The following is a 27,500-nucleotide window of genomic DNA, read 5'->3' as shown; positions in this document are numbered from 1 at the left end:
TAACATCTGAAAGGGACCACTCTTCAAACTGAATGCTTACAAACTTGCTGAGCATATTATCAAGGACAGGGTGGAGGAAAGAGGCTCCAGAAGCATCCTAATTCTGCTCAGCACATGTTTGTATGATCTGTTTTTAAATGTTTAAGTCTGACTCTGTCCCCTTTGTGCTCAGCGAGCATGATGTGTTTGGTCCTCAAGGTCTCTGCTTCCACATGACACCACTGTCTTTTTGCAATTTCTAAAAAAAGGAATGTGCTAGCAAATCTCTTATATATGCAGACACTTTGAATTGTTGGGACATAAAGTAAAAGATTAAAAGCTGGTAGAAAGATCGGTATCAGCAGTGAGGTTTAAAAAAAAAAAAAAAAGATCAGCCGTCTGGCCAATAAATAATTCAGATATCAAAGCAGAAAAACATTTAGTCCCGATAACAGAGCATCAGCTGAAGTTTGTGCAGCGGCAGCGACCACTGACCTGTTTCCAGTTTGTAAGAATCTGATGAAACAGCACATGACAGGAAGCAGATATTCACCAGGAGAAGTGAATGAACAGAAGCCACAGAGCCTCTGAACACTAAGCAGCAGCTTCTGATGTGGAAATGATTTCTGCCGTCCACATTTAAGTTCCCTCAGTAGAAAGACATCAGGCAGCCTAAGACTCGACAGAACGCTGTGCTGTTTCTCAGCCTGCAGGCGTGAGCTGAGGAACCGCTGTGCATCCTGGGTCAGGGGGAAACCGACCAATCAGAAAGCTTGGAGACGGTCGCTCTTTAGATACTGAGGCGCTTCTGGAGCCTGTTGACTGTTTACATGTGCAGTTTGTGCAGCGCGGCAGGACTAAAACAATACCACTTCCTGTCAGGGTTGTGCAATGGATTGGTGCTTATCTGGTTCTTCTCTCTCTCTCTCTCTCTCTCTCTCTCTCTCTCTCTCTCTCTCTCTCTCTCTCCAGGAGGCCTTACACAGAGAGCAGATGCTGGAGCAGAAACTAGCCACTCTTCAGCGTCTGTTAGCCACCACTCAGGAGGCCTCGGAGAGCAGCTGGCAGGTGGGGCGTTACGTATATCTTGAGCAGCTGTTTAGTTTCACACCATATGGTGAAACTGTAAATATGATGAATATGGGCTTCCTACTCATAAAGAAAAGCTCCTGTCGCCTGCCTGGTTGTATTCACACTATATTATATTACACACTATATATTATTCATACTAGTTTCTGCACAGTTTCTCCCACTTGGTTGCACATTACACTCATAATGTCATAACTGTTATAGGTCCTTACACCAGGGGTCTGGGTCAGTACTCTTTTCTGATTGGCTGACAGGTGTACTGCACATGTTGTCGGGCTCAGCTTTACTCAGCGCTCCTTAATCCGTCCGCTTGCAGCCACAGGACATTAAACAGCACACCTGAGGACTCGTCTGGGTCCCACAATCTTTCCTCGTCATGAAGCTCAAGCTCTTACGTCACAACTTTTTGATTCTGACTGCAAAACTTTAACCAAAGATTTGCAAATGCTTTTATTTTACATTTTTGGCAGATGACCGTGGTGTAAGCGGGATAATCACCGAGGAAGAAGTGCCTCGTTTAACTTCTCCCTTATTTATCCCTTATGTATAGAAGCTTTACATTTTTATACACTTCTGTTCAGCTCATTCTCATGACGTCGGCATTACCTTTAACTTTTGCTCTCATCTGACGGCATCATACCGTCTCGAGGGAAGTTCACTCATTCAAAAACTTCCATTTTATACTGACCTTTGTTTGTGGAGGCAGTAAAGAACCTTAAGGCTTGGCTCAGGCCGGTTGTAAATGTGTGAGAGAGAAAGATTTACGTTAAACTGACCTCTTTTATTGATGTTTAAAGATGAAAGTCGTCCATCTCAGAGTAATCCCTGGAAACAGGCCACAGCTTGTTTGTGCTTGTCCATGCAGCAGCTTCTCATGAAGAGATGGCTGTGTGTCTGCAGCTCCACCTCACCTCCTCGGCCACAGAACCTGCAGCACAGCAGCCGGGCGCCCTCACCTCAGTGGGCTTCCAGGCTTCATGGCCAATAAGAGAGAAAGAAAAATGAACCTAGACTGTTAGACTTTAAAAGGCCTGAAAGTGTGTGTGTGTGTGTGTGTGTGTCCATCAGGCTCTGATTCATGAGGACCGTCTGCTCTCCAGACTGGAGGTGATGGGCAGCCAGCTACAAGCGTACTCTAAGGTAACACTCACTCACACACACACACACATGGGCATTAAACCACCAGAATATACAGCACCATCTTAGTGATAACAACTAATGGAACAAAGTAAACCTCACATTCCTCCTCCTCTTCCTGCGTCCACCTTTTTCTCCTCAACCTCAACCTCCTCCTCTCCTGTCTTCTTCCTCTTCCGCTCCTCCTCCTCCTCCTCCTCCTCCTCCTCTCCTCCTCCAGTCTCAGACAGAGGAGGGGATGCGTAAGGAGCTCCTGGCTCTGCAGGAGGACAAACACAACTACGAGACGACGGCCAAAGAGTCTCTGAGGAGAGTTCTGCAGGAGAAGATCGAGGTGGTCCGGAAGCTGTCCGAGGTGGAGGTAGGGCTCTCTCACACACACACACACACACACACACACACACACACACACACACACACACACACCATGAACAAAGGCCAGTGGTGGAAAAAGGACCAACAGATTGCTTCTCCAGTAGAAGTACTGTTCCTCTGCTGGTATCTGACTGCAGTAGGTCAATTATTCCACATTTTTTTGCCAGTTAAGTCTAAATGGTCCTCACTGCAGTTTTTCATGTTGCAGCTTTTATTGTGAAATTTGTAAAATGACAGAAAATAGAAGCAGGTTCCTCTTCTCATCTTTGCCGACTGAGCTTATATTGTGAAAGGTTCCCAGTCTGTCACTGATCATGTGTTCTCTGTAATGGATCTGAACAGCTACTGAGTTACAGCAGCGTGAGCAAATGTGATGAGTTGCTTCCGTCTCTGAGTCGCAGCCGGTGGTAAACTGACCTGTAGACACGAGTCCTGAAGGACAGCGTGCTGTGGAGGTTTGGCTGAGGCAGACCCGCCGTGAACGGGACTCTGGTTGTGTGTTGCAGCGCTCCCTCAGCAACACAGAGGACGAGTGCACCCACCTGAAGGAGATGAGCGAGAGGAGCCAGGACGAGCTGCGGGAACTCGCCAACAAATACAACGCTGCCGTCAACGAGATCAAGGAACTCACCGACAAAATCAAGGTACGGCCTGGAGACACACACTCATTACACTCATGACACTCATGAGACCCCTAACAGGCTCCCTGCAGGCCTTGAAAATCCTTTAAAGATTATGGCTCTGTCCCAATTCAAAGGCTGTACGCTACCCAGGTCGTATTTGTAGGCTGTTTACGTCACGGCGGAGCGACAAGTGCTGTCCCAGTTCAACTTTACCGTGCGGGGTCCAGCCTATTTCTGACTAATTTGCAGGAAACACCTCCACGATGCTTCGCGGCTAGGGTTAGGGTTAGGGTTAGGGGTTACGTTAGGGTTAGGGGGAGGGTTAGGGTTACTTCCAAGGGTACCTTTCGGTCCGGTTGAATTTCTCGATCAGCCACCATTGCTGGAATTATGAAGCATGTTTTAGACCGTCTTCATGTTTATATCATGACGTTTTTATAAGTTTTCATGCCTATAATCACCACCATAGATTCGGTTTAGCTGTTAACTGTATCTGAACAACGCCTGTAAATGCAAGTTTAGTTTGATGAGTTAGATAGGCATTTTGCATGATGTTTCCATAGCAACCATCAGCGCATCAGGTACGTTATAATGTAGCCATGTGTACAATTCCTTTCATTGGGACAGTCTGTTGCAGTTTGTGAGGTGTAACAATTATCTTAATTTCCTGCATCTTCACGAAGACAAAATAAAATAAAATACATCAAACTACAGAATCCATGTTGTCCATCTTGAGAGCGCTGAAGCTGCTTATCGTTTGGTTTCATGCACAGGTGTTCACTGACACACCTCCCAAACCTACTTCGGCATTTTACGCTGCATCACTCGAATGCGCCTCGGGAAGCCTCGATAATAATGACGTAGGAATCCTCCGCAGGCTACACCGTCCCAGTTCACTAAACTTTTAGTTCCGGTAAACTTGATATCGGTACCTACGTCGGACGCCTCCTACGTGGGCACCGTGGGCTGAGACCTAGTAGTCATCTAGCCCTTTGATTGAGACAGACCCTGTGAGTTTGAGGGGGGATAAAAGTCCTGAACGTTTTTGAATATGAATGGATGACCTTGAAAGTACCTGACAACATAGCATTCATCGATACACCTCCCATTCTGCCAAAAACCCTCGGATGGAGATCTGAAGGTTTAAAGACCCCAGGAAGGTTTAAAGACCCCCCTCCCCCCTCCCCCTCCCCTCCAGGTAGCGGAGGGCCGTCAGGAGGAGCTGACGCAGCGAGGAGCGACGGAGAAGAAGGAGTTGGAGCTGCGGATCGAGGAGATGGAGGAGAAGGAGCAGGTTCTCCAGGCTCGCATCGAAGCTCTGCAGGCCGACAACGACTTCACCAACGAGAGGCTGACCGCCCTGCAGGGTACACACACACACACACACACACACACACACACACACACGCATGCACACACACACAAGATGCATATGTAAAAGCACCCACCTATGTCACCACAGGGTAACACACACATACACACAAGCACACACACAGATATTCATAGATACACTACCAGCCAAAAGTTTGGACACACCTTCTCATTCAATGCGTTTTCTTTATTTTCATGACTATTTACATTGTAGATTCTCACTGAAGGAATCAAAACTATGAATGAACACATGTGGAGTTATGTACTTAACAAAAAAAGGTGAAATAACTGAAAACATGTTTTATATTCTAGTTTCCTCAAAATAGCCACCCTTTGCTCTGATTACTGCTTTGCACACTCTTGGCATTCTCTCCATGAGCTTCAAGAGGTCGTCACCTGAAATGGTTTTCCAACAGTCTTGAAGGAGTTCCCAGAGGTGTTTAGCACTTGTTGGCCCCTTTGCCTTCACTCTGCGGTCCAGCTCACCCCAAACTGCGTCTCACAAAGACACGGCGGTTGGAACCAAAGATCTCAAATTTGGACTCATCAGACCAAAGCACAGATTTCCACTGGTCTAATGTCCATTCCTTGTGTTTCTTGGCCCAAACAAATCTCTTCTGCTTGTTGTCTCTCCTTAGCAGTGGTTTCCTAGCAGCTATTTGACCATGAAGGCCTGATTGGCGCAGTCTCCTCTTAACAGTTGTTCTAGAGATGGGTCTGCTGCTAGAACTCTGTATGGCATTTATCTGGTCTCTGATCTGAGCTGCTGTTAACTTGCGATTTCTGAGGCTGGTGACTCGGATGAACTTGTCCTCAGAAGCAGAGGTGACTCTTGGTCTTCCTTTCCTGGGTCGGTCCTCATGTGTGCCAGTTTCGTTGTAGCGCTTGATGGTTTTTGTGACTCCACTTGGGGACACATTTAAAGTTTTTGCAATTTTCCGGACTGACTGACCTTCATTTCTTAAAGTAATGATGGCCACTCGTTTTTCTTTAGTTAGCTGATTGGTTCTTGCCATAATATGAATTTTAACAGTTGTCCAATAGGTCTGTCGGCTGTGTAGTAACCTGACTTCTGCACAACACAACTTATGGTCCCAACCCCATTGATAAAGCAAGAAATTCCACTAATGAACCTTGATAAGGCACACCTGTGAAGTGAAAACCATTTCAGGTGACTACCTCTTGAAGCTCATTGAGATAATGCCAAGAGTGTGCAAAGCAGTAATCAGAGCAAAGGGTGGCTATTTTGAGGAATATAAAATATAAAACATATTTAGAGTTAATTAAAAAAAAATTTCTTTGCTACATAATTCCATAAATCTTGCTTCATATATTTGATGTCAGTTTGTATCTACAAAGTAGAAAGTAGTAAAAATAAAGAAAAAACACTGAATGAGAAGGTGTGTCCAAACTTTTGACTGGTATGTCACCACACGGTAACACACACACACACACACACACACACACACACAGAGATGTAAACACAAACACATGTGGAAGAAGATGCATTAAATACACACACACGTACACACACCTCCATCCACCTCCATCCAGCTCTGCTCTAGCCTCCCGGTTACGACAACCGTTACCATAGCAACCAGCTGAACACACCTAGCCGAGCATTGTGGGAAGACACAGAGCGGGGACAGGCGGCGGGTCAGCCGGCCGGACTGCAACTTCCTGTCAGTCACCGCTGCTCTCTGCTGTTGTTGTTGTTGTTGTTGTTTACAGTGCGGTTAGAACAGCTGCAGGAGAAAAGCATTAAAGAGAACAACAGTCTGGGTGAGTCCACACACTCTGCTCCGCTCTGTGACACACACACACACACACACACACACACACACACACACGACCGAGCCGTCCGTCCCGCCGGTGTCTGTCCTCCTGTGGCTGCTAACTTCACTTTGTTTTCCTGCAATAACGACGCATGACGACTTCCTGCATGACCACTTCCTGTTGCATGCTTGCCCCGCCCATCGGTCCGTCCGTCCGTCCGTCTCTGTCCCACATGGTGCCAGTTTGACTCTCTTCTCGTCTTTCTTTCTTTTTTTTTCTCTCTCTTTTTTCCCAGCCTGTCTTGGTCTAATGTGTGTGGTTGGTTAAGGTTTTAAACACTGAGTATTTATTTGAGTGCAGCCGAGGTGTGCTCACATAAAAAACGCTGTCAGCTGTCAACATATCATTAAGGCAAAGGTTTCTTTAAACTGATGTGTGACTGAAACGTGAATCTCCGGCTGTACAAACATCCTGGAACTGAGGATCTGAGGTCTTTTCTCTCAGCTGACGTCTCCTGAGTCGAGCCTGCGGTTTTTACTGCCGATTTAAAAAGTTACCGTCACAGGTTGGAGCGGAGCGATCCAATCAGAACTTATTTATTCCATTTGATTGACAGCTGTTCTCATCAAACAGCTGTGAGGAGCAGGAAGTGTTTTCCCCGGGTTTATTGGCTGTGATGAGCCTTCAGCCTCAGTGGTATGACCTACATGCTCTAAAATGCTGAAAATACCTCTTCTATTTAAATACAGAGGTGGAAAAAAGTTTTTGGACCCCCCATGCATTTGTGAAATATTGCATTAACAAATCACTCTTAGGTCTTCAAGTGCAATTTCTTTTAGTCCAGTCACAGCCAAAACACTAAACAAATCCTAAAAAAGCCATTAAAAACTTCAAATTGATTGGTTCCATAAAAATACAGAAGACATTTGGAGTATTGGGTCATTTTGGTAGCAGTGATGAAGGTGGTTCTTTTTATTAAAAGACACAATTGTTGTTGCCAAGCTTGGTGTCTATATAAAGCAGCACATCTGACAGTTCTTCAGACACAAAAATGGCTAAAACAAGGAACCTAACGCAGGAAACACGCCTGAAGATAAAGATTACACTGTCAACAATTTAGTTTGACTAGTTTTTCTTGGAAACAATAAACAAAAAAAATATAATTTGTATTTGTTTGTATCTGTCTAATGCAGCCACACCTTTTGAGACACAAAAAATGAGTTTTCCACAAATATTTCATGATAATATTTGAGATTGTGTCAAATTTTAAGGGTGTCAAAAAACTTTTTTCCACTGTATGTGTTGGCCTGCATCCATCACACAAATAACCTTTTTGAACACACTCAAAAGTCAAAACAAATTGAGCTCCCGTGGAAAAAACACAAAATTAAAACTAAAACAAATGAGAAACTAACAAAATAACTGAGATTGAACAGAGATTGAAATCAGATTGTGGAAAGTCGTGTAGCCCTGGTGGAGGTCCAGGTGTACAGCCTGCAGACGCTCACAGGTGCTCAGCTGGTCCAGTCAGATTTAATGTGATGAGCGATCACAGTGTGGGCATCTGGATGTTCCTCTGCAGTAACACACACCACATAGACATAGAAAACATAGAAAACAGAGAAATGAGGAGGATGACCTCGCTGTGGAGCAGACCAGGTGAATGTGTGACCTTGTCATGACCTCTGGGCGGCTCACAGGAGGCGTGGCGGCGCTCATGGTGTCTGATCCTGACGGTGCGTGGTGGTGATTATTTTTGTGGGTTTGCACTTTCTGGTTGAATTGGTTTCTGGGATGCTTTGCCGATTCTTCATGAACTGTTTTTTTTTTCTTCTTCTTCTTCTGGGGAAAAGGGGCTTTGAGTCGCTGATTGGCTCCTGCAGTGAATGTGTGAAGTTTGTGTTTGGCCACTTTGGGCAGTTTTATTCGGTGAGAGAGGCTGTGATCTTTAAGATGAGCCCTCCGGTGTGGCCGGCTGATTTAAAAACAAAAAAAAAAAAAACAAAAGTGTATATATGTGATGTGGTCATGTGACAGATGTCAGCCTCCTCCCCCCCGGAGCAGTAGAGGAGCCTGTAGAGGACAAACAGAGCCTGCAGAAACCTGAGCGCCGGAGGGAAGAGGAGGATGAGGAGGACGAGGAGGACACAGACACCGACGATGGCGCTGTCGGCGAAGACGAAGACGCTGATGGTAGTTTGGTTGATGTTGCCTCACCGGGGACGTGGGAGTGTGTGTTCTGAGGTGGCGGTCTCTTACTGGTGCTCACTTTAAAAACCAGCTGGACCAGCACCCGGCGTCAGAGCGGGGCTGAGCGATTTGTTTTAGTGATTTATATGGAGCTTTTCCTGCTTTTATGTTGGTTTGGTCAGTCAGGTGAGAACAGTTTTACTTGATGAAGGTTTAAGGACTGAACTGTTGTTTTCAAAATAAAAGTATTTTCTTTCTGGTGGCACCAAGTGATGGCACAGAGACGGCGTGAAGGTGCTTTTCTTCTTCCAGGAGAGATGCAGTTTGGTTCATTAGGAGTGAGAGCGTAATCCAACCAGCTACAGAATACAAGCCCAAAGTGTTTGTGCTTAGAGGGACCAGATATTAAAGGAACTCTCCAGACTGAGACACCATCTTCTCCTCTGGACGTCCACTGGTGCAGTTCCTTTGTGTAGCATTTCTTGTTAGCTTAGCATAAAGACTTGAAGTCTATGGGAGTCGTTAGCCTGGCTCCCTCAAAGTGAAAAAATAAACCTTAGAGCAGCTCTTAAACAGGGTTATCTACACAGTGGATCATGTGGATTTGAAATACACATCTTGGAAATTAAAAAAAAAACAAAAAAAAAGCAGGGTGGTTTGAGGAGAAGTTAGTTTGTGGTGGATCTTCCTCTACCTTCACCTTCAAAATCCCAGATGTGTATTTCAAATCCACGTGATCCACTGAGTGATTAAGACAGCCTCAGAGCTGCTGTACACTGCAAAAACTCAAAATCTTACCAAGATTATTTGTCTTATTCCAAGTCAAAATGTCTTATTTCTAGTCAAAATATCTCATTACACTTAAAATAAGACATGATCACCTCAGAAGTAACTTGTTTTTAGACAATTGTCTCTTGTTTCAAGTGAAAATTTGCTTGTTTCATTGGCAAAATTTGTTTGTTGTTTCTAGCTAATTTTCACTTATTTCAAGTGAGTTTTCACTTTTTCCACTGGCAAAATTTGCCAATGAAACAAGCAAATTTTCACTTGTTTCAAGTGAATTTTCACTTGAAACAAGTGAAAATTGTCTAAAAACAAGTTACTTCTGAGGTGATCATGTCTTATTTTAAGTGTAATTAGATATTTTGACTCGAAATAAGACATTTTTGACTTGAAATAAGACAAATAATCTTGGTAAGATTTTGTGTTTTTGCAGTGTAAGGTTTATTTTTCTCCCTTTGATGTAGCAGCGATTCAGCTGAAAACAAAGAGAAAGAAGAGAAAAAGAAGCAGAAACTAAATGGTCATCAGCGTGGTTTCAGACGCTGAAGCAGCTGAGCTGGACCTCGGCTTACAGGATCCTTTTCTACCTTTTTCTTTCTCCCCGCTGGTGTGGGGGAACTGGGCTGAAAAAATATTCCAAAGGGGGACATTAGTGAAGAAAGCCAGTGCAGTTTGAGTGGGCGGGGCGGTGAGCTCCACTCAGGTGTGCAGAGAGGAGCGCTCGTTTTGGTCTGTCTGCCCGTCTGGCTCTCTGCTTCCTGTCCATCCAGACCCACCGTGTGGAGCCTGTCTGTCCGCCCGGGCCGGCTTTCTCTGCTGCCCTGTCTGTCTGTCTGTCTGTCTGTCTGTCTGTCGAGCGGCCTGTCTCTCGGTCTGTCCACATCTCGTTAGCTCTGTTCTGCTTCCTGTCTCTCTCTCCTGCGGCCTGTCTCTCTCTACTGCGGCCTGTCTCTCTCTCCTGTGGCCTGTCTCTCTCTCCTGCTTCCTGTCTCTCTCTCCCGCGGCCTGTCTCTCTCTCCTGCGGCCTGTCTCTCTCTCCTGTGGCCTGTCTCTCTCTCCTGCTTCCTGTCTCTCTCTCCCGCGGCCTGTCTCTCTCTCCTGTGGCCTGTCTCTCTCTCCTGCTTCCTGTCTCTCTCTCCCGCGGCCTGTCTCTCTCTCCTGCGGCCTGTCTCTCTCTCCCGCGGCCTGTCTCTCTCTCCCGCGGCCTGTCTCTGTCTCCCGCGGCCTGTCTCTCTCTCCTGTCGTCGCTCTCAGTAACGTCCGTTCTCTGTGTCTCTGTCAGACAACTGTCACGTTAACAACAGCGGGGGAGACTGCACTCGAATCCAACAGTTGATTGAGTGTCCGCGTGAGTACACACACCCACCTCTGATGCACGTCGCCACACACACACACACACACACACACACACACTTGTATGTGTTCTGGTCATTTCCCTGATCCTCCTTGTTGAGGACATTTGGCTGGGATCAGATCTGGAGGGATGTTTACTGCCCTACACGCTCAGCGATAAACTATCCAATATTATTTAAACAAGGGAGGACATTTCAACATAAGAGCTTGGACAGACAGACAGACAGACAGACAGACAGACAGACAGACAGACAGGCAGACAGACAGACAGACAGGCAGACAGGCAGACAGGTGCAGGCATGAGCATTTTGGGTGAGACCAACAGTTTCCTGAGTCAGAGTCAGTTTTGTGACAGAACGGTGACTTGGACCAGCAGCAGAAGAGAGGAAGCCAAAACGTGCCTTTCAGATTGTGGACGTGTTCCTGCAGTGTAATCCAGGGCTGGGAGACAGGTGTCCGACAGCAGAGACCTCTGAGAGACAGACAGGTGTGTCGTCTGGTAGGGTCTGGTACTGCTTGACAGGTGTCTGACAGCACAAACCTTTTTTTGGTCTTTTGAACTTCATTTGGTCGTCAGAGTCGACAGACGTGTCTCAGCCTCTCCCGTGAGGAAATGACTCTCAGTATAAAGTAGAGATGCACGATAATGGATTTTTTGCCGATATCCGGTATGTCAGTATTTTCCGACTCTTTTGGCCGATGCTGATAGAGGCACATGTTTTTTTTTTTTTTTTTTTTCAGCTAATAGCAGAAAACATCAAGTCTCTTCTGCAGTGGAATTAACGTTTTATTATGCTCTTATTGTGAAGGCCCACTGGCAGGTGTAGACATTAAATACAGTGTTGTTCAAAATGTGCACATTCACTGAGCAAAATAAAAAAAAAAAAGTAAAGCATAACATATTTGTTTTTATATAGTTTTTTTTTTCCAGCAAAACTGTAAGATCCATCCTGCTGAAACAGGTTTGGATGATTCTCTCCTGACATCACACAGCCAGGACAGATTTGATCTGATTTATATCGGCATGTCATATCGGCAGAAATTGTCATTTCAGGCCGATACTGATATTTAATTTCATCGTAAATTTTGTCCGAGAAGGATGATGTGCCAGTATTATTGTGCATCCCTAATATAAAGTGTTTGTGTGTTTTCCTGCGTGCGGTCTGACCGTCAGTGTGTTTGTTGTGGAGCTTATTGAGTGTGAAGGGAGTCGGACAGCAGCTCGTATTTCTCCCTGCATCCGGGCTCCACGCATGACCAAGACTTTTTAAAGGACGCGCTCTAATCTCTAAAGTCAGTCTTTCTTTTGTTTCTCTCCTGTTTGGTTTTTTGGCTCTCGGGCTCTGCTCCTGTATCTGATGCAGACTGTGGTGAGGCGGCCGGCCGGGTCTTGGTGGCCGAGCGCTCAGGGAGACGTTTCTGTAGGTTTGGCCCCTGACAGACAAACGGTGGCTTCACGCTGAGCCCCTGTGGCCCCTGTCATTTCCCACCAGCAGCCAATCACATGCCAGCGTTGCATGTGTTGTTGCAGCGGGTTAGGAGCTGATGGGGGCGCTGTTGAGCTCCTGCACCTGTTTCACTCTGCTGCTCGACGTATTTTAAAGCTTTTTGGTGCTCAGCGGTAGAATAAATGTCCTAGAGCGGCAAAAAGTATTTCTACAGGATTAATCCGTCCTGTTTCCAGTGGCAGTAAAGGCTTTGTGTCTTCATCCTGCCTGTGGTGCGTTAGAGCTGCAGACACTCCTTCACTCAGAGTCACACATCTGAACCACGTCGGTGTCTTCTAACACAAACCTCTGATCCTCTGACTCACTGTGCTGACATGGACTCGGGTTCCTCTTGGAGGTAGAGCAGCTCTGAGGCCACAGGCACATTTCCTCACCTGTGGCCGATAAAGCTGATGTTGTCTTGAGCCGGCTGTGAAGTGGAATTTCTGCCGCGGTCAAATCCACACTGAGCAGAATCCACACTGAGCAGGGCAGATTTCGATGCTTTTCCCCCTTGTTTTCCTTTATTTATTTATTTATTTATTTTTATTTTTTTTTAATTCGGTCAAATCCGGGTTCTGGGTTGTCTTCCAGATTTAAGTCGGGTTTCACTCTTTCAGCGGCTCATCCTCTCCCTGTCTTTCCTCTCCTCTCTCTGCAGCCGTCAAGCAGCTGAAGGAGGCCGTCGGCTCTTCGATCCACAAACTGGCCAACTTTGACGGTGAGTGTTTGATCTGAAATTTCATATTACTGGAAATTATCAAACCGTGGAAAGAGTTGTCCATTTTCCTGCTGTTGCTTCTTGTTTCCACGTGTTTGCATCGTCCCTGTTGGACCGGAAACTGGGGGGGACGGTTTTGTTTTGAGCGATATGTCGTTATTGAGATTTATTTAGTTTGTCTTTTTCTTCATTTTTGGCCAAATACAGCCCATAATCTAACATCTGAGCCAAGGATGTTACAGTTTTGTATTCTTCATTAGTTTTTACTTTTATTTCATTTTGACTGTTTGTTTTCCGTGTCAGTTTAGTTTTCATTTGTTTTTAAAAGCAGGTTCGCTGCTTTAATTTGGTTTTATGTTTTGAAAATGCTCAGTTTTAGTTTAGTTGTTCGTAGTTTCATCGTTTCTTTTTGTCTTTCTGTAACATGGTGGATTTGTCCGGGATGAGATACAGAAGGTCAGAAAAAAATATGTTGTGTGATAAAAACTCAACAGGACATCAACAGATTTAAGAAACGTCTTCGCTGAGGACAGATGAATAACCAGACAGACGAAAGCTGAAGACATTTTCCTTCTAATGTTCGTTTTGTAAACTCACATCACGGTTTCAGTCGGTTATCATTTCTTTTTTTTTTCTCGTTTTTCTTTGTGTTTGAGTTGAGGCGAACGCTTTTCCACGCCTCGTTTTGCTTTAGTCTCCCTGAGCGAGAGCCGCTGTGGTCTGGGACGTCCGGCCCTGCTGGCTCCACGTGTTCGGATGTGAAGGTTAAAGGTTAAAGGTTAAAGGTCGACCTGCGAGCTTCATGGTGGAAACAGAAGAACCGCCTTTTTGCGTAAACGATCACTTTTGGAGCGGCGAAGGTGGAAGTGAAGCTGAGGCGGAGCAGCGTGGAGCAAAGAGCCAAACGAGATTTTCTGCTCAGGGTTTTTTTTTTTTTTTTGTCCACCACAATATAAAACGCACTGTTCTCTGTGTGTGTGTGTGTGTGTGTGTGTGTGTGTGTGTGTGTGTGTGTGTGTGTGTGTGTGTGTGTGTGTGTGTGTGTGTGTGTGTGTGTGTGTGTGTGTGTGTGTGTGTGTGTAGAAGTGCTCGATGCCCACCTGCAGAACAACCAGACAGCAGAAGACGACAGCCTGGCCAGCCCTGACCGACTGAAAGGTAGAGGACACACACACACACACACACACACACACACCATACACCAGGGTTATTATATATTATAGTTTTGCATTTTTCATTAGTTTTTATTTTATTTTATTTTATTTATTTTTTGTTTCCAGATTTTTTGAAAAAGCTGGCTAAGCTAAAGCTGGTAACGTGGCTTTGGTTCGGGTAATTAAAATAATTAATTAAAATAAAAGGTCAGAAAAAACTTTGTGCAATAAAAACTCAACAAAACTTCTCACCCTTTTAAAAAAACGTCTTCACTGAGGAAAGATCAACAACCAGATCAACTGAAAAAGGCGAGAACTAAAGACATTTTCTCCAGAATTTTAGTTATTTCAGTTTTAAGTATTTTTATTTTGTATTTCATTTTGATCTCTTTTTTCTTGTAAAGCCTCCTTTTTATTTTTATGTCAGTTAACAGAAATGTTTTTTCACACCTGGTTTTTGTTGTTTTGTTAGTTTTTGTTAACAGTTGTAACCGTGACACACACACACACACACACACACACACACACACACACACACACACACACACACACACACATAATGCCTGCACATGCCTCCAGTCCTTTGTTGGGGCTCCGGTTCTGGACTGAAAAGCTTTTTTCAGCAAAGAGAACAGAAATCCTGCTGATTCTCCACAGAGCCCAACAATAACCAGCCAGCTGTGTGTGTGTGTGTGTATGTGTGTGTGTGTGTGTGTGTGTGTGTGTGTGTGTGTGTGAGAGCTGTGTGTGTGTGTGTGTGAGCTGTGTGTGTGTGTGTGTGAGCTGTGTGTGAGCTGTGTGTGTGTGTGTGTCTCTCCTGCTGCGTTTGGCCTTTTGTGTTTTTCTTTGTTCTTTGTTTATTGTTGATGCTTTTCATAACAAAACAAAACAGTTAAAGATAAATTGTTCATTCTTATTTTAATGATTCTGAGCATATTTGGGTTTGTTTTTCTTTGTTTTATTATTATTTTCTTATTCAGATGTTGTTTTGTGTTTTTATTCCTCCGTCTTTATTTACTCGTGTCCACATTTTTGAAATCATTTATTTATTACTGTTATTGTTTATTGTTTTGTTTCACTTATTGTTTGCATTATTTTTCTATTTTTCCTGTCTGTTTTCCCTTTTATATGTTATGCAATTTTTTTTTTTTTATTTCTTCTCCCTGTTTTTCTTCTTAGTGATATTTGTATTTTTGTTATGAGCTCCTCTTCCCATTCATCGTCAGCACCATGTCCCTTCCCACCCCTCCTGACTAAAGAGTGTGTGTGTGTGTGTGTGTGTGTGTGTGTGTGTGTGTCCACAGAGAATCCGATGGATGCTAAAGAGTCGGACATGTCGGACACTCTGAGTCCCAGTAAAGACCGCAGCAGCGACGACACGTCAGGTCAGTCTCTCTCATCTGTGTTTGCAAATTACCTTTATGGTGCATTTTACCTTTATTTTATTTATTTTTATTTTTTTAACAAACAGCAACAAGGGACACAAACACAACCACAGACATGTTTAAAAGAGAAACTAAATATAATTAATGAATTAATTAAGCTACAATGAAAACTGGTAGAGCTTTGACTACATATTGTACTTTGATGAGGAAAAAGTCAGAGGCAGGGTTACTTCATGATGGACCTGACGACCAGAGATGCCATGTTTTAGGTTACCGAGGCATATTAAGGGATGTCTGAGGAAACATGACTGCCTTTTTGGTTGCAAATGCCATTTTGTTTACAAAAAAAGATTTATTTTATTTATAAAGGTTATTTTGTTCTATTAATATTTAGTTTTTTAGTTAGTTTTTTTAGTTTGAAGTTTATTTCGGCCAAAAGTAGCAACAGAAATACAGAATGCATACTAGCACATTAAATGAAATTTGACCATCCCATAAGATAAATATACTTGTATAATTCATAACAGATGAAAGGCCGAAATAGGAATAGGCGGAAGCCAAAGGCTTATTTTAGCCTATCCTTTATCCTATCAAACCAGACTAAATACACACATAATGGCAAAGAGAAGAAAAAAAAACAAAACAAAACAAAAAAACATAGCAAGGAATAAACAGAGGAAAGGTACAAAGGCATTTACACAGAATTTGGGAAGAGTCCCAACCCTACACAGAATATTTAAGCAGCAACTTGCGTTTTAAGTTACATTTAAATTTCTGTAAGGAGCTACATAGTTTCAGGTCATCGCTAAGGATATTCCACAGTTTAACTCCCAGAATAGAAACACTTCTGCTTTTAATATTCGTCCTAGCCTTACCTACATAATAAATACAGGATCCTCTTAAATTATAGTTGGATTTTCTCAGCGAAAATAATTTAAGGATACATTCCGGCATAGTTTTTAATGTTACACGGAAGACAATTTCAAGGGTTCTACTATACACTATATCTGGGAATTTTAAGAGCCGGGACTTGACAAATAGTGGATTTGTTGTTTCTCGATAACCAGCTTTATTTATTATCCTGATTGCTCTCTTCTGTAATTTAACAATGGGATCTAGATTTGTTTTGTAAACATTTCCCCAAGCCTCAACACAGTATGTCATGTGGGGCATAACGAGTGAGAAGTACAACAGATGGAGAGCTTTTTCATTTAGAAGGTCCCCAGCTTTATACAAAATACCAACAGATTTGGCTAATTTGCCACGGATAAATTCAATGTGTGGTTTCCAGGACAGTCTGTGATCTATAGTGACCCCCAGGAATTTAATATCGTAAACTCGCTCAATTTCAATTTCATTTAACTTAAGTTTGATTTCACAATCAGCCACCCCACTCCCAAAGACCATAAATTTTGTTTTGTTTTCATTTAAGGAGAGCTTATTTCTATTGAACCATTTTTTTAGCACAGCCAATTCTCTTTCCACTGTCGATAGTAATTCATTCAATTCAACTCCTGAACAATATAAATTCGTATCGTCAGCAAATGTGACGCATTTCAAAATGTGTGATACTGAAAAAATGTCATTTACGTAGAGAATAAATAGCTTAGGCCCCAGCACAGAACCCTGTGGAACACCACAGGTCACTGGTCTGAGGTGTGACTCGGTGTTGTTAACTTTGACATACTGAAACCTTTTTTCTAAGTAACTTCTTATCCATTGTAGGGTTACACCTCTAATCCCATAACGTTGTAATTTCTCTAGAAGGAGAACGTGGTCTATAGTGTCAAATGCTTTTCTCAAATCAATAAATACGCCAATGCTGAACTGTTTATTGTCCAAGGCTGTTGCTATATTCTCTACAAAATCAATTACTGCTAAGGAAGTGGAGCGTTGGGTTCTAAAACCATATTGATGATCACTTAATAATTTGTATTTTTCGATAAATCCATCCAATCTATTTACGAATATTTTTTCTAGTATTTTAGAAAATTGAGAGAGCAATGATATAGGTCTATAATTTGAAATAAGATGACTGTCACCGCTTTTGTATATCGGTACTACCTTTGCTGTTTTCATTTTTCCTGGGAATACACCAGTTTCAAACGATTTGTTGCATATATACGTGAAAGGCACAAGAATACAGTCAATGACTTCCTTAACAATTGACATACTAATATTGTTTCCATCTGTTGACTTTTTGTTCTTAAACTTCATGACCACCTCTAGAACATCACTTTCACTAACCCCACCAAGGAACATTGAGTTGCAATTTGCTGCAAAAGATGAATCAATGTCATCTTCAACAGTAGGCATAATTTCTTTGGCAAGGTTAGGGCCAACATTAACAAAAAAATCATTAAACTCATTGACAATGTCTTCTATGTTTTCAATGATTGAATTATCATTTCGAACAAAGTAATTAGGAAAATCTTTTTTACTTTGTTTCCTCATCAGCTCATTGAGCACCCTCCATGTTGCCTTGGTGTCGTTTTTATACTTTTGTAACAATTGGTTGTAATAAGCTTTTTTTTGTAGTCGCATAATCGATGTCAGTTTGTTTTTATACATTTTATACTTTTCCTCCTTTTCTTTAGTACGGTACTTTAAAAAGTCCTTGTACAGCCTGTTTTTCTTTCTACAAGCCAGTTCCAAATCCTTGGTTAACCATGGCTTCTTTTTGGGATTTTGTTTGTTTACTATCAATGGGCAATAATGGTTGTATCGTAACATGAAAGAATCCAGAAACGCATCATATGCTTCATTGGTGCTGTCCACATACACTTCCTGCCAGTGGTGATTCCGGAGTTCAGCTTTCAGAGCCAATATTGCCTCTGGTGTTTCCCTTCTAATCAAATTAAAGGGCGTATTTTTACTTACTCTTAAATTTTTCATTTCTAACACAGCAAAGACAGGCAGATGGTCACTTACATCAGTAACCAATAATCCACTTTTAGTTTTACCCTCAATTACATTAGTAAATATATTGTCAATCAAAGTTGCACTGTCCTTTGTTATTCTACTAGGTTTTAGAATTAACGGGTATAGACACAGACTGAACATAACTTCAACAAATTCCTTGGATGCTGAAAGCTCATCAGATTTAATTAAATCAATATTAAAGTCACCACATACCAAGACCACCTTTTCTTTCTGTTTATCAAATAATTCACAAATCTTCATGTTAAACAAGTCAATACCTGTCCCTGGTGCTCTATAAATACAACTAATTAATATGTTCTTTGATCTCTCCACATTGATTTCTATGGTTATACACTCCATCACATTGTCAATGGCAGTTGTCATATTGGCAATAACTTTACATTTAAGAGTAGACAACACAAACAAGGCAACACCCCCACCTCTTTTTTGTGCCCTGTTTTGATAAAATAATTCATAGCCATCTAATCCCTCATGAAGTTCTCTATCATTTCGCATCCAAGACTCCGAAATTGCAATTACACAGAACGTATGATTAAGTTGTTGAAGGCATTCTTTGATTTTTGAGAAGTTGCTGTAGAGACTTCTACTGTTGAAATGTATAACTGAGAACCCCTCACCAGTCACATTAGAATTAAACTTGTCTTCAGAGTAATATTCACAATGTACATTAATGTTCTGGTAAAAGTGGACCTCCGGATCTATGTCATTTACTAATTCATGCTGTTTATGATCTATATTATCAGCTGAATTGAACTCAAGAGTACTCACAGATTCGTACATATTATGATCAGCAGGCTCGGGTGAATCGGAAGAACCTACAGCCATTTCAGTCCAGTGTCATTTCCGCGGATATCCCGCGGCATCATTTGAACAGTTCCATCATCTCTCCAGACCACAGTCAAATTCACAGTCATTTTCATGTGCAACCGAGAGACCTCCCGGCCTTCGTACTGCACAGCTCTATCATTCCAAACCACAGTTGATTTATTATTACAATCCCAATCCACCGTCACTTTCCCATGCAGTCCGATGCGCTGAAACATTACATTGTGACTGTCAGTTTTATAATCACGCTGGAACATTACTTTGTAACTGTCCGTTTTATAATCCTCCATCACTGATACTTGTCGAGTTCTTTGATGTCCTTGATCACAATCACCTTGGATTCTTCCGGCGTTCCATTTAGCTTTATGAATACCTTGCAATTTGCCGTCCATGTGGACTTGATCTTCTTCTGCTTGTACAGAAAACGAGCCGCCTTGGCAATATCTCCATTCTTTTCGTTAAATTATCGTTCAGGTAAACCTTTGTGCCTTTAAGACATTTCCTCTGCTTCAACAGCGCCACTTTATGTTTCCGATGTGTAAATCTCAATATCACAGCGGGAATGTCAGTCTTCTTTCCCCGGGGGAGAGGGTGACAAGCCTCGATGCAACTCCGGTCCACCGCTATCCCCTTGGATCGGAGGTAGTCAGTCACCTGTCTCTCCACGCTGTTGTCCTCTGCCGGGCTGGGCTCGTTCAACAATCCCTCCTCCGTTGGTGGGCCCGTCACCGCCTCGGCAAAATTCCGGGGTTTGATAAGAATTCCGCTGACAATCAAATCATTAATCCTTGTATACTGTTCGAGTTCCTCTATCCGCTTCTCCAAACGTGTAGCAGTTTCCTCCCTCTCAAGCTCAGCCACCCGGCACTCAAGTGCCGCAATTTTAACATTCTTCTCAGTGATTTGAAGTTGAAGTTTCTTAACTTCTTCTGTCAAACTGAGAATCTTTTGCTGCTCCGTTCTGAACGCCGCGAAATCATTTACCAGAGAGTCAAGAGTCTCTTTGATCTCTTTGATGGTCGGCGCCATGGCGAAAACTTATTACTAAACTTGTTACTAAACACCTGTACAGAGTAACGTAGGCTAGGCTGATAGAAAAGGTAAAAGACTGTTTGAATAGTTCTAGACTTAAGAATGTCTAAACTTTAAAACAAACAATCAAACAAACGGAGAGGAGCCGCGAGGCTTCCCTCCACCATCACGTGACGTCATTTTGATTTACATTTACAGTTACAGTTAGTAATATTTACAGAGTTAATGTAAATAAAAATAATTGTTTACAACAAATCTATTTTAAATCTTACTTTGGCCTCTTCTCTAAACATGTATTTCAATTTAATACTGTTATCTCAATTAAAAGTACTAAAACAGATGCATATGGGACAACAAAAGGCAATTTGTTATTTTGGCCGGTAAAAAAAAAATGTTGGCCGGTAGATTTTTTCATCTACCGGTCCCCTTGGCCAGTGAGCCAGAAAGTTAGTTTACACCCCTGGCTCTGAGTTTTCAAAACTTTTTGCATTTTTTTTTTTTATATCCTTTAAAAACCACTTATACCTTTAAGTAAGTTGGATAATGTATTGTCTTGGATGAGGGACAATTACCCCTAACCCTCACACACCCCTAAACCTCACATACCCCTAACCCTCACACTCTTTGAGAGGGCATTGATTGACTTTTCAGGTGAATTAAATGCTCGTCCTGCACCTCCTTGCTGGCTGGTCACAGGTAATCTGTCAGGAGATGTCTTTTCTCTTAAGTTCAGGTTCAGGTTTCACTTCCATCGGCTGGCAGAAGTTATGTGCAGCCGCATGGAGACGAGGAAACACAGAGCAGTGAGCCCTGCAGTGGATAAATACTCGCTCTTCTTCATTCACACACAGATGTGAATGAAAGTTAGACGGCCTGTAACTGTGTGACACGAGCTGTCTTACACCATCAGCATGAAAATGAAACCATACAACAAGTATCTGTCATCAGCCGTTCAATCCACTGTATAACATCAGCAGTGTCACAATATATATATAGATAGATATAGATATATAGATATATATATATAGATATATATATTTTTTATTTATTTATTTATTAATTTTTTTTTGGACGGGACGTCCGATAAAGTCAGACGGTAGCCCAGGTTGGGAGAAGCTGCGTGTGTGCAGCCTGTCAGCAGATTAATGAGGAGCAGTATTGATGATTTAATCTCTGAGTGCCCCCTCGTTTCATTCTGACCTCAGATCTGCTTTTTGGCTTCAGACTAAAACAGACTCATGAGGCTCCAGCAGCGTGGATTCACCGTCTTTTTTCCACACCTCACACTGTGTGTGTGTGTGTGTGTGTGTGTGTGTGTGTGTGTGTGTGTTTGTTTCAGACGGCAACATGGATGACCAGGAGCTGAATGAACCACAGAACAGAGTGGCTCTTCTCAAAGGTAACCATGGCAACTCCGTTCTCTCCTTAGCTGTTGTGTGGTCATGTGATCCGCTCTGTTGTGTTTGTGTTTGAAACATGAAGGTGTGTGAGAGTTTAGTACACAGGCTCGGTGCTGCTGCAGAGGACTTCATTCGTTTTGGTTTGAGTGGAGACTTTTGGTGTCCTACATCCTCTTTTCATTCTGGGAATAAAAAGTTTTTGAGGGAACCAAAACTTCAGGCCAGGATCTAAAGCTGTGGTGTATCAGACTGACCACCGGGGGGAGCTGCAGCGCTGTGGCAGGGACTGCAGGGCGGCCTCCCGTCTCTGGAAAGGCTGGAGATGTTGTCTCTGCCAGCCTGGAGGGCATCATGTGTTTTATCGAGTGCATCCGTCTGCACTTCATCTGCTCTGCCGTCAGAGTGACACCTCTCTGTGCACAGATCGAGGATCTCTGACTCCACAACACGTTTTACACTGCAGAGTGTCAGCGCCTCAGCTGGAGGAGGGGAGATACGCCTTGGTGTTTTCCCTTCTCCCTGTATGCAGGAAAAAGGGTTTAGGAATTATGTTTTAGAATTCATATCATTTGGAAATTAGATCATCCAAAAACTCAAGAACACAAATTCTGTCACCCAGTCCGTCCATGCCTCAAGACAACCTGCATCCATTATCCATTAAAGCTTAAAGGAAGGAGGAAAACAAAAAATCTGTTACCTCAGGCCAAATATGTCCTGTTCCAGCCGTCAGCGTGAGGTTTGAGTCTGTTCAGCTCTGAAGTCTTTTAACTGTGTGTGTGTGTGTGTGTGTGTGCGTGCGTGTGCGCGTGCAGATGAATTGCGCCGGGCCGGTCTCGAGCCTGGAGACACGGAGCAGGTCATCCACCATCTCCACAGAGAACTCCTGGAGGCCCAGGATTTAGCCAACACCGGCAAGCAGAAATGTCTGGAGCTGCAAGGTAAACAACATCAGCTGACACACACACAACTACTGTTAATGAGGAGAACGAGCTAAGGAACATTACAGCGGCTGGAACCAAGATAATAGACTGATAATAGATTGATAATAATAGTGCATTGGCCTTAATATCATTATTGATAATAATAGTACTGACTGTGGGTATGAAAATGCCCAAATGCTGCAGTTTCTGTCACAATTAATAATGAACAGTAGACCCAGGAATTAGCCAGTACCAGTGTGAAGAAATAACAAGACCCACTAGGTAACTAGGATTACTTGGATAATCCAGATCCCATTGAGTACACTGGGAACAGTTCACCCAGGAATTAGCCGGGCCCATTAAGCAGAGAACTGAAAGGAGCTTAATCTGGTCCTGGATATTTCCTGGGATTTGCCTCTGATGTTTGTGTGCCTGCAGCTCTTCTGGACGACGAGAGGAGGAGCAACAGTCAGCTGACCGAGGAGTCCACCAAGCAGATCCAGTACCTGCAGAGTTAGTGCACGCACACACACACACACACACACACACACGCACACACACACACACACGCACAATTAGTATATATAAATAATGTAATAATGTTACATCCCCTTCTAACAAGTGTGTCTTGCTCTCTCTTGACTTTCCTTCTTGCTCTCTCTCTCTCTGTGTGTGTGTGTGTGTGTGTGTGTGTGTGTGTGTGGTACAGCTCAGCTGGGGAAGCTGCAGGCTGACATGGAGGCGCTGAGGGAGCAGAGGGAGAGCACCATCTGCAGCACCAGAGAGGAGCTGTACTCGGCCCAGGAGGAGGTACCACTCCTCTCTCTGTCTGTTTGTTTGTTTGTTTGTTTGTTTGTTTGTTTGTTTGTTCAGACATGGTCACTGTGTGTTGTTTGTTCTTAAGGTCCAGTCTAATTTATCCTGTTTACTGGTGTCTCATGTAATGTCTGAACACAGTAACATGAGTACTGCTGATTCAGATGGTTTCATATTTGCTGTGCTCGTTCATTTTTTTTTTCAAGGAATCAAGGAAGTTTATTTGTCATTATACAACAGGTTGTATAGTGACATTAAGTTTAAGTTTCATCACCTCTCCTGTAGCGCCACCATCAGTACAAACTGTGCAATTTCTTAACACCATCTTATTGCCAGTGTGGTCAAACAGCACCGCGCCACGCTTTTTAAACCTCTCCTCACGGTGTACTGCGTGTGTGTCGTCAGATCCTGGTCCTGCGTCACGCCATGGAGGCGGCCACGGCGGAGAGGGAGCGCGAGATCGCCGCCCTGCAGGCCGACCTGGGCGGCGTGCGGGCGGAGCTGGAGCACTGGAGGAGCACGGCCGCCAAGTACGAGGCGGAGATCAGCGAGCTGCAGGAGGCCTTCACGCAGCAGCAGCAGCAGCAGCGCAGCGCCATCCAGCTGCAGAGTGAGCCGCCTGCGTGTGTGTGTGTGTGTGTGTGTGTTACTGTCAGCGCTGTGTGTGTGTGTGTTACTGTCAGCGCTGTGTGTGTGTTCTGCTCGGGCCTGATAGTGAAGTTGTGGCCTGGCTGATGCTCAGGCCGCTTCCTGTGTCAGAGCTGTCTCTGTTTTTGAGGAGAGCAAGTCTGATGTTTTCTCGCTGAGCTGAGGTCAGACTGCTGCTGCTGGTGCGTTCGGGTCAGGTTCAGACTGTTAGAAGCAGATAAATCATCAGGATCTGAGTTCACATCCGTGTGTTTTTATGTGAATTAGAATTCACTGAACCAGAGAAGCAGTGAAAACAGAATTCTGTAAAATGTCTTGTGTGTCCAGGCCTTTTCTATCCACCTGAACAAACTCCCTGGATTTTTTTTTATTATTATTATTATTATTTTTTAATATTTTTAAGAATCGGTGCTTTGGCTTACAAAGATGCATTTTTGTTAGAAAGCACAATTTCAAATTTTTTAAAGTGAAAAAAATGAAATACAAAAGATTATTTATTAATAACACATAGGTTTGTTTGTTTGTTAAATAAATTAAATTTATTTTTGACAAATGACAGATGATATCCTCGGTTTGGTTTCCAACATGTCTGTCTGCCTCTCTGTCTGCTCTGAATAGATATTTCTTTTTTTTTTTTACAGCATAAAGACAGTAATGCTAGGAGAAGTAACTCCACTCTCTCTCTTCCTCTCTCTCTCTCTCTCCCTCTCTCTCTATCCCTCTCTCTCTCTCTCTCTCTCCCTCTCTCTCTCTCCCTCTCTCTCTCTCTCTCCCTCTCTATCCCTCTCTCTCTCTCTCTCTCTCTCTCTCTCTCTCTCTCTCTCTCTCTCTCTCTCTCTCTCTCTCTCTCTCTCTCTCTCTCTCTCTCTCTCTCCCCCAGCGGAGTGTATCACGCTGCAGCAGCAGTGTGTGTGTTTACAGCAGGAATGTGAAAGTTTGAGAGCTGAGCGGAGCGCTCTGTCCGAAAAACTGCTCCGCCTGGAGGCTGAGCTCAACAGGTACCTACACACACACACACACACACACACACACACAAACACACACCCAGTGGTAATGTGGTATGCCAGATTTGTAAAAAATCGGGAAAAGTTTGGTTGAAAACATAAAATTAAAAGCTTTAAATGTGTAAATATTTGTTAACTGCATAGAATTAAAAAATCCAAACATATTTTTATTCTGGAAATTTATTGCAAAGGCATAAAAACATTATTTTAGATGGCAGGACATTAAAAAAAACAACAAATATTCATATTTAGACCATGTGATTGACAGCTGACAGCAACACTCCATTACAACTGAAAATATTAACATTTATACCAACTAAACTCTCACTGAGGGACTCAAGTGAAGCAGCCTGACCAGGAAGAGACAGACAGGCAAGAGAGAGGAAGACTGACAGGAAGAGAGAGAGACAGACAGCGAGAGAGAGAGACAGACAGAGAGAGAGAGGCTGTTGGGTTGACGGGTGAAGAGCTGACTGGGTGAAAGAGGCTGGAGGAGGAGAGGAGAGGAGGGGAGAAAAACAGACGAGGGAAGGAGGTGGGCGGACAGGAGAGAGAGGGAGGCCGGGGGGAGCAGCTGAGTCAGGAAGAGGAGGGACGACGGCTGACTGACAGCTGACTGACTGGTGGCTGACTGACTGGGTGACTGGTGGCTGACTGGGTGACTGACTGACTGGTGGCTGACTGACTGGGTGACTGGTGGCTGACTGGGTGACTGACTGACTGGTGGCTGACTGACTGGGTGACTGGTGGCTGACTGGGTGACTGACTGACTGGTGGCTGACCGGTGGCTGACTGGGCGGCGGGGGATCAGCTGTGGAGGTGTGCTGGCTGTGGAGCCGTGGGTCTTAAAGTATTAAAAGCTGATAAATCAATTTTGGGAAAATGAAGACCCTTAAAAAGTATTAAAAAGTCTTATCACAACTTTATAAAGTCTTAAATTTTGAAAGTAGTTTTTCTGAATTAGCTGTCCAAGAGTTTGAGTCCCAAAAAACATCGTAAAAGTGTGTGAATTTATTCATTTTCATTAAAAAACAAAGATGAACAGGTACATAAAAAAACTAGGCTAGTGTGGGTGCGTTTGTAAATTGTCTCTGAGAGCGCCAGAGCGAGCGGGCGGGTGGAAATTCAGAAGCACAAAGTACACTCTGGCGCTCCCAGTGCATATAACAAACGCACCGAAATGTTACATGAATCCATGAGTTCAACTTAACCAGGGCTGAATCACAGAATTAGCCAAATAAAAAGGAATCTGTTTTTAACGCGGAATTTGACAGAATTTGAATGAAATGCTGTTTTTGTGTGGAATATGAACGTGTGTCTGGGGAAATCACATGGAGGGAAGCAAATCTGGGTGGCACAACCCCTCCAGTGGTTTCACCTGCACCACCAAGAAAAACCATTCCAACACCTGCACCGGCACCGCACGAGTCCAACAGGCAGAGAAACTTTCCAGACTACAGCAGCGCACTGACATAGATTGTGTAACAAAGTGAAGAGTTGCCACTCCGCTCTATTTTCACTGGCTAACAGCAGCACACTGGCTTAGCTTGTCTATTCAGAGAAGAGGTATCACTTTGGCTTTTTTTTCAATCTATGTTATCACAGGCATACTACTGCTCATTCATTGGTAGCTGAATTGTTAGGTCTGTTTGATAAGTAATTTACATTTTTAAAACAAATAATAATTTAACATCTACATAGCGAGTGTTTGAGCAACATATCTCCTCTGTGAAAGATCTGTGGTAAAAAGCGCTCTGTTGTTGTTGGCTGAAGTTTTCAAGGCTCTGTTTCCAGATTCAGATACAGTGAAGTCGCTCACATGTGGCAAAAGGACAAAACTGGATACGTCATACGATTCGGGTTAGCACCACACTTCATTCATTCATTCATTCAACCTTTATTTATTCTCGAATGGACATTGAGGTTACCCTCATTTTCAATGCCGTCGAGTTTACAAGCGCATTAAAAACAAAATAGCACATACATATAATAAGAAAATCATTTAAAACAAATACAATCAGAAACAGTGTTCTGAGATTAAAGTCTTAAACTGTGCAAGAGAGGGGAGCGCTTGCATCTGCAGAGTGTGCTGGAGGGTGTTCCACGAGTTTGGGGCATTATGGGAGAATGCAGTTTTACCAAGTTCAGTACAAGCTCGGGGAACTTTTAGGAGTAACAAGTCAGATGAACGGGTCATGGAAGTGCCAGAAGTCCATGCTAAAAGGTTTGTGATGTATGAAGGGCTTTAAAGATGAATAAAAGCCAGTGTCCTTTGCTCCTCTCTTCAAGGGAGGGCCAACCAATCCGTGTATCATTCGTTCTTTCTATTTTCAATTGCCAATCAAAAATTAAAAAATGAAAAAGTGACTGGTTATTTTGTTATTTGTTTTTTAATCTAACACCAAAATCCAAAATATGCCTGGTTTTTCATAGTTCAATTTTAGGCTCGGATCAAAAATACGAAATGGAAAAACGGGAATCAGGACTGA

The 27,500-nt window shown here is 43.2% G+C and overlaps 2 protein-coding genes across 9 annotated transcripts in view; one reads left to right on the top strand and one right to left on the bottom strand.

The window, feature by feature from the left end:
- The window catches only part of LOC115359332 (NACHT, LRR and PYD domains-containing protein 14-like), a gene marked incomplete at its 3' end in the record, with an annotated part of 845,616 nt that overhangs the window by 464,594 nt on the left and 353,522 nt on the right, over positions 1–27,500 (bottom strand). The gene's annotated exons all lie outside the window — the stretch shown is intronic.
- The window catches only part of slmapa (sarcolemma associated protein a), a 97,103-nt gene that overhangs the window by 55,039 nt on the left and 14,564 nt on the right, over positions 1–27,500 (top strand). For 3 of the 8 annotated variants that reach the window (XM_030051744.1, XM_030051746.1, XM_030051745.1), the window contains 17 exons: positions 952–1,047; positions 2,137–2,208; positions 2,426–2,566; positions 3,087–3,224; positions 4,402–4,570; positions 6,306–6,356; positions 8,388–8,543; positions 10,606–10,671; positions 12,825–12,884; positions 13,968–14,042; positions 15,343–15,423; positions 21,563–21,622; positions 22,436–22,561; positions 22,982–23,056; positions 23,253–23,353; positions 23,765–23,969; positions 24,888–25,005. In XM_030051744.1, the coding sequence (XP_029907604.1) occupies positions 952–1,047; positions 2,137–2,208; positions 2,426–2,566; positions 3,087–3,224; positions 4,402–4,570; positions 6,306–6,356; positions 8,388–8,543; positions 10,606–10,671; positions 12,825–12,884; positions 13,968–14,042; positions 15,343–15,423; positions 21,563–21,622; positions 22,436–22,561; positions 22,982–23,056; positions 23,253–23,353; positions 23,765–23,969; positions 24,888–25,005 (1,790 nt within the window). The remainder of the gene's footprint in view (positions 1–951; positions 1,048–2,136; positions 2,209–2,425; positions 2,567–3,086; positions 3,225–4,401; positions 4,571–6,305; positions 6,357–8,387; positions 8,544–10,605; positions 10,672–12,824; positions 12,885–13,967; positions 14,043–15,342; positions 15,424–21,562; positions 21,623–22,435; positions 22,562–22,981; positions 23,057–23,252; positions 23,354–23,764; positions 23,970–24,887; positions 25,006–27,500) is intronic. The other 5 variants (XM_030051749.1, XM_030051751.1, XM_030051748.1 and 2 more) reach the window with 4 other exon arrangements.

This window comes from Myripristis murdjan, chromosome 5 (genome assembly GCF_902150065.1).
Source record: "Myripristis murdjan chromosome 5, fMyrMur1.1, whole genome shotgun sequence".
Taxonomy (NCBI): Eukaryota; Metazoa; Chordata; class Actinopteri; order Holocentriformes; family Holocentridae; genus Myripristis; species Myripristis murdjan.
This window is presented reverse-complemented; position numbering and strand designations above follow the sequence as displayed.